Below are 6818 nucleotides of genomic sequence, written 5' to 3' on the forward strand. Positions count from 1 at the left end.
AAGCATTTGCCTGATGATATTCTGCCAAATGAAATAAGCCAGTCTTAAAAGACAATACTGTGGGGCCTCCCCGGTGGCGCAGCGGTTGAGCGCTGGGTTGCGAAGCTGCCCGCAGCCTCTGCGACGCAGGTTCGATCCCCGGCTGCTCCCCGGCCACCAGAGGAGGGTCCCACATGGCGCGCAGACCTCTCCTGCCGCCCGCTGCTCCCCTCAGCAGTGTACTTCGGTCCTTCTGCCTGTTCTGCTCCCCGCTCTGCCTCTGGTGAATTCTCTCACCCTCCCGCGCTTCTGACTGTACCCAGTGCATGTATAAACAAAACAAAACAAATAAATAAATAAATAAAACATGCCTCTATTTAAAAAAAAAAAAAAAAAAGACAATACTGTGTTACTGTATGATTCCATGTATATGAGGTACCTAGAATAGTCAAATTGATAGAGACAGAAAGTAGAATAGGGGTGGGTGCCAGGGGCTGGGTAAGGGGGCGTGAGGAGCTGTTTAATGAGTCCAGAGTTTCAGTTTTGCTGGATGGAGAAGTTCTAGAGCGTCATTGCATTTGACACAAGTGCACTTGACATTATTGAACCAGATGCTTAAAAATAGCGTAGATGGTTGTAGGGTAAATGAAGATTGCTCAGGCTTTTGCGCCACTGGCCTCTGTGGCTATTACCTGCAGCCTTGATTGCAGGAGGTGCTTGGGAATATGGTAGGGGGCACACATGCCTGATGGTGGACACCTAGAGTATGGGGTGGGCATGCGTAAGTGGGTACACCTGAGACTGGAGCCTGAACATATAAGGGGCGGTTTCAGAGGACTATGTACGACAGAGGTTGGCGGAGAGACCACTAGAGAGTAAAGATTCTCTGGGAGCTGGGAGGTCTGCCAGCCTCCCGGCCGCCCTGCCTGCCCTGCACCTGGTTGCTCCACTACAAGTGGTGTAGAAAGAGCATTAAAAGCCTGAAAAAGCCACTGAGGGCTCCAGGACTCTCCTTTACCTGTCTTCCTGGATCCATAGAGAGCTTGCTCTGTGCCTTCCTGCCTCTACAATGAGGCAGGAGTCAGTAGGATGATTCGACGCAGACAGTTATGGAGCTCTCTGAAGACCTCGGGAGGGGCTGAGGAGAGGGGTGGCAGGCTGCGAGCGTGTAGTGCTTGGTTGCCGGCCTCCTCTCTGTGTGGGCACCTCCCCATAAGGGGCCCACTGACATGGTGAGTGTCCTGCTTGGAGGCAGGGCTGGGGGGTGAGTGTTCCCTCACAGCTCTGCAGTGGCGTCACGGACAACACTGGAGACTCCATGGCAGCACAGAAGGTGATCAAAGTCCAGGAGCTGTGAGAAGAGCTAAAGACGCTGCAGGAGCACAGGAGGTGAACAAGGTCCCGGAGCTGCAAGACAAGACCTTGTGTGGAGGGGACGGCCTGCAAGGACTAGCCCACTACTCTTGAGGCAGCAGACCCATCGGGGAAGAGAAAAGACCACAATTTGTCATTTGGAGCTTATCCAGTGCTGACGTAAAGAAGAAACTGATGGGCTTGGACTCACAATCCCGCCAGAAGACTGAGGAACACTGGCAGCTTGATATGACTATGGGTCCCTGGGGATGGAAGAGGTCACTTGTATACCCCAGGAGATGATAATCAAGGACTATCCGGTGGGCCTTGGTGGCCTAAAGCAGTCTGTGTGCTGCCCAGCACTCCCAGAGCCACAGCCAGGAGAGGCAACAGCCAGAGTGGAGAAGTGGCAGGTATAAGGGCAGCCCAAGGCCAGCTGAGGGAGGAAGCCCTTGCCTAGTTCTCTGCAGCCAGGCAGGAGATACATCAAAAAGCCAATTTAGATAAGGCAAAATGTGGAGCCAAGGCTGGGAAGTCCTGAGCAGTTACTAAGCAGCCAAAGGATTTAAAGCAGGCAGGGGAGCCTCTTAAAAACATCTGTTGGTGATGCCCTCTTCACTTCTGAATAAGGATGAGGTGCTGTGGAACCTAACCTCGGCACAGGTGGGGAACACGGCTTGTGGTGGAGCCCATAGCTGGAGATAGAACCAGGGAGGCCACATGTGGAGTTTGCTGTCCGCAGGTCCCCAACCCGTGCGCATGTGCAAAGGGTCGGCCTTAGTGCAAGGGTCTGCTTGGCACCGTGGTGGCTATGAAAGCCAGGTATTGGCATGTCAGCAGTGAGTACCCCTGGGGATTGAGTGATTACCCCCCCCAAAGGACTATAGAATGTGTTGCCAATCTGAGTGACTGCATCCTGGGGGGATACAGTGCATGATTTGTGGCTGAGACCACAGTAGAAGGCCAGGAAGCCTGCTGGCTCCTGGTGTGTGACAGCAGATGCTGTGAATTAATAGTGGATCCCCCCCATGAATAAGCAGTGCGCTTGGTAGCAGAATTGATGGATTATCTGCTGGCACCAATAACCATCTTGTCTTTTGTTGTCCCTAGGTTGGTGCCCCGTCTGGGCTTAGCTGTAGCCTGCTGTTCAGTTGCATTGTTTACTTTTGTGGTTCATGGCTGCAGCACTCCACATTCGCCAAAGGAAACTTATCTGTAGATTGTACGGTGAAAAATCCTGAGGGGGTGGATTGAAGATCCGGTAAATGAAGATTGCTCAGGCTTTTATTCCCACTGGCCTCTGGCTATATCACCTGCCGCCTTGAATGCAGGAGGTGTTTGGAGACTTGGGCACAGGGCACACGTGCCTGATGGTGAACACCAGGAGTATGGCTGAGCCTGGGGGCTGAGCATGTAAGAAAGGTGTACCACAGCATGAGGTGCGGCTGAGAGACCCTGAGCTAACGCCAGGGAGCCCAGATACAGATTCGTGTCGCACAGGGTGCGAGGGTGGGTGGATGGGCCACCCACACCTGCCTCCATTCTTTTCCAAGAGCCTGTTGGCAGGAAAGGTGAAGTCTGATTAAGAAACAACTTTTGAGCATTTTCCCAGGCATTAACTTGAGACCAGAAGCTTGAGAGGTTGTTTGTTAAAATGAAACAATATTTTATTGACACATCAATGTTCTGTATAAATATAAAGTGCTAAGTTTCCACCCCTGCCCACAGGGCTGGGAGGAAGTAGGGGAGGGAGTGTTAAATGTCAGTTGAACACAAATAACTTTCCAGCGCCAACACAGCATGAGATGCTCACGTACATACACACGCAAGCAAACGGTCCACAGCTTGACGTTCAAGTCACTTCCCTGAGCCCCAGCTCCCCCAGGCACAGGCTCAGGCCCCAGGCCCCAGGGTGGACCACCCCAGACAGGGCTCCTGGTTGTCACAGCTTGTTCCTTGGCGCTCTCAGGCTGCCAAGGGCTTCAACATGGTGGTGGGACCATGAGTGTAGAGTCAAGTTCATTTCTGCCAGGGGGTGGGGAAGGAGAGAAGCAGACATGCCCTTCATTCTCACCCTGGAATGAGGGCCAGCCCTCAAACCCCTAGCAGAAGAGCACCAGGTAAGGAAATCTAGCACTCCTGCATTTCTAGTGCCCCCCCAGAGCACTAGGAGTTTTTCAAACTCTGAGGAAGTACAGTTCCCCCTGAGATGAGGGAGACTGGACCCCAGGGGAGCCCAGCTGTCCCCAGGAATAAGCAGCCTCTCTCAGCCTTTGGGGGTCAGCCTGGTGCGGCCCTGCCTTAGTGACACAGCACCTGAGTCTCAAATTGCAGTAACTGCCCCATGAAACTAAAGTTGGGGGAGATGACTCCCCGACGTTGCTTAACAAAGTCGAAAGCCTCATCCAGCCGCACCCGGTGGCTCTGGATCAGGTATGCCAGGCAGATGGTGGCGGAGCGTGAGATGCCTGCCTGGCAGTGGACCAGCACCCGGCCTCCGCTGTTCTTCACTGAGTCTGCAAGGGAAGCGGGGAACAGTCAGATGGGAAAGCAGGCAGGGGAGGAGAGACATGCCCAGGGCCCCCTTCTGGGGCCTTTCCCCACCCCAGGGCTGAGGCTCTCTCTTACCAATGAAGCCTATGGCCTCCTGGAACCAGGCACTAATCTCCACCATCTGGTTGTCCTCCACCGGGATGCTCTTATAGCGCAAAAGGCCCTCAAAGTGGTTAGGGCAGCTGGCAGAGACGTTGAGGACTGCAGTGATGCCACATGCCTGCAGCCCCTGCAGGTCCGAGGAGTGGCTGCAGCTGCCCAGGAACAGGTAGGGCAAGATCTCCACAGGGCCACCCTGGAGGGAGAGGAGAAAGGGGCCCATGAGGTCTTCTCAGTGCAAGAGAACTTAAACACCAGCGGGGATAGAAACATGGCCGGCTGCTTCCCTGCAAGAGGAGCTTTCAGCCAATCTTGACCTGGGATCCGGCTCAGAAATGCCAGGAGGACCCAAGAGGACAAGCAGAGATAGTCACAGACACACACCGAAAGCCCAAACTACGCTGGAGATACATACACAGACCCCCAAAGGCTCATCTGACCAATTCAGCCAGGCACACCCAGAGAGATGTGCTCCTGTTTTCATACCCTCGCCCCTCTGGACATGGACAGAATCCTGGCATCTACAAATGGCAAGCTCTTTCCTCAGAGCGCCTCTCCTGCCCAGGGGGTGCGAGGGGAGCGAGGGGAGAGTGGGGAACAGTGCCAAGGATCTACCTCCACTCACCTGGTCATAGAGGGGAGCCCTGGCGTCAGCGGAGCAGCTGTTTTCAAGCCCAGCCGGGGACATCACCGGGGTGGGGGACTCAGAGCACAGATCCGGACAGCAGGCCTGGAAGGTTTGGAAGCCTCCTGCAGGTGGGACAAGGGCACCGGTGAGTGGGAGGGCCGGGCCGGGCCGGGGTCGGGGAGGGAGTGTTATAGGACAGGGGCCACCCTGTTACAGGAGCAGCGGGCAGCCGTCTCGGGCCGGGCCGGGGCTCACCTCGGAGGAAGCACACGGCCGTGGGCCCGGCGCGCGTCTCGTGCAGCAGCGCCGCCAGCAGCACCGGAGCGGGGCCGTCGGGCGGGAGCTCGGCCACCGCGGCGCTGTCCTCGTCCAGCACGACCGCCCGCGCCAACTCCCCGCGAGCCAGGCGCGCCCGCAGCGCGCGGTCGGGCAGCAAGCAGGCGAGGGCGGCGGCGGGCGGGCCGCGGGCGCGGCGCCGGAGCAGCGCGTTCCAGGGCACCGGCCGGGCGGCGCGCACATGGCGCCGGCAGAAGGCCAGGAAGGGCCGGCAGTCCAGCAGCAGCGTGCGCTCCGCCTCCCGCGGCTCCCGCAGCAGCGCGCCCAGCGCCGCGCAGTCCAGCTCGCTCGCCGCCTCCAGTCCCATGGCGGCCGACCTGCAGCAGCTTTCCTTTCCCCTCTGGCGTCCGCTCCTCCTCTCTCCCCTCGCCGCCCGAGCCGTCTGCTCCCGCCGCGGCGCCCGGCCTTAAGTACGGGGGGCCGGCCTCCGGGGTCACCATACAAGGGCACAGCAGGAAGGCGCCAGCACCGCCCCCGCGGCTCCGCCCCTCCCCCAACCGCAGCCTCACGTGGGGTGCAGGCTGGGCTAGCCCGGGGACTAGGTGCAGGAAGGGGTGGTGGGGAGGAGGTGCGCACCGGGAAGAGGCCAGGGAGGAAACCGGAGATCAATTCTTGAGAGGAGGGATTTGCCAGAGCCAGTGGGGCCCATGCGCCCCCCCCACACACACAACTTTTTGTGTCCCATCCTGGAAGAGCATCCACACCCTCTGTCCCCCTCCACGCTGCTCAGTCCCTGAGCACTCGGCCCCCTGGGATGCATGTCCCCATCCTTAGAGATTTTTTAGCTCTGTGGTGCCAGGGCCCTGCTTCTCCCTTTGCCATTTCCCTCCCAGGATTTGCCCCCTAGGAATTCGCTGCAACAAAAATGGAAATGTGTCTGCTACCATGGATGGTTTCTACACTGGAGGATGGGGAGCCAGCTAAGATGGTGCTTTTTTCTCTTCTACTTAGACGTGGTGGACAGAGGGACTTTATCCCTCTCCTCCCCCATTCTATGAGGATTGTGGCTGGGCCAGGCCAAGCTAAGGGAGAAATTCACCCTCTGGGCCCCAGACCCTGGGCATTGGTATGCTGAGGACCCCTGGGCCTATCCAGAGATAGACAGGGGACTATGACCAGTTTCCTGTTATGAATGCGACAAGATTTCTGCCCAGTGAGTCCAGGAAAACCCCAGGGGCTCAGGGTGAAGCACTTCCCCAAGTCACAGCTCAGCTCTGAAGGGGAACTCTGCTGACGCTGGCTGCTGGGTTCTCCCAGGGGCCTACTGGGAATTTCAGGAGCCTCACCACCAGAAGAACTACCAAGAGCGGCCACCCTCACTGCCCCCCACCACATCCCCTCAGCTGTTCTCAGCCTGCTGCAGGGCTGGTGGGCTGTGGGGAGCCAGGACTGGCACCTGAGCAGTAAGAATGGGGAGTTTGGTAATCCACATCCCTTCTGCGCCCCCACAGGGCCGATAGCCCGGATGTGGTGAACCCCAGGTGTGCAGGAGGGCTCTGGGCCCCAGGGGTGGGGGCCAGATATATTAGTAGTTGAGCTCTGAAGCAACCAATTCAGGTGGGTGGGGACAGTGTTCTAGAGCCGGAACTGTCCCCACCTCCACTCCTAGCTGCTTGGGATTTCAGACTCTCACCTCCTAGGCCCCCACTCGTCTGAAACACACACAGTGTCCCTGTGAGAACTTTCCAGCTCCCCGGCAGACACCTAGGACAAGACTGTCTTGGAGGGCTAGAGTGAGGACCCGTGTGAACCCTCAGCCTTTCAGTTGACTTAAAAACGCTGGACTCCTCACAGTGTTTTGATGTATCTGAGCCTGTTGGAGTATAATCTACATATGGTTCCACGATCTTGAGATGAACTTGTAGCTAAA

The 6818-nt window shown here is 57.3% G+C and overlaps 1 protein-coding gene across 1 annotated transcript; it reads right to left on the reverse strand.

The window, feature by feature from the left end:
- Nucleotides 1–2982: 2982 nt before the first annotated feature.
- On the reverse strand, nt 2983–5255 carry DUSP2 (dual specificity phosphatase 2). The gene is made up of 4 exons (XM_037528902.2): nt 4868–5255; nt 4610–4734; nt 3961–4180; nt 2983–3848 (listed from the first exon to the last, which is right to left on the reverse strand). Exons 1-4 carry the CDS (start codon nt 5253–5255, stop codon nt 3634–3636), a joined length of 948 nt encoding a protein of 315 aa, XP_037384799.1. The 3' UTR covers nt 2983–3633.
- Between the last annotated feature and the right edge of the window lie 1563 nt (nt 5256–6818).

This window comes from Talpa occidentalis, unplaced genomic scaffold (genome assembly GCF_014898055.3).
Source record: "Talpa occidentalis isolate TD23 unplaced genomic scaffold, MPIMG_talOcc4v2.1 talOcc4.5, whole genome shotgun sequence".
Taxonomy (NCBI): domain Eukaryota; kingdom Metazoa; phylum Chordata; class Mammalia; order Eulipotyphla; family Talpidae; genus Talpa; species Talpa occidentalis.

What these genes read in the sequence shown, in the direction of transcription:
- DUSP2 (XM_037528902.2), bottom strand. Translation starts at nt 5,255, where the DNA reads ATGGGACTGGAGGCGGCGAGCGAGCTGGACTGCGCGGCGCTGGGCGCG. An exon ending in GGCCGTGTGCTTCCTCCGAG is followed by an intron (nt 4,735 to 4,867) that starts GTGAGCCCCGGC and finishes TCCCACCTGCAG; the next exon opens with GAGGCTTCCAAACCTTCCAG. An exon ending in GGGCTCCCCTCTATGACCAG is followed by an intron (nt 4,181 to 4,609) that starts GTGAGTGGAGGT and finishes CTCTCCCTCCAG; the next exon opens with GGTGGCCCTGTGGAGATCTT.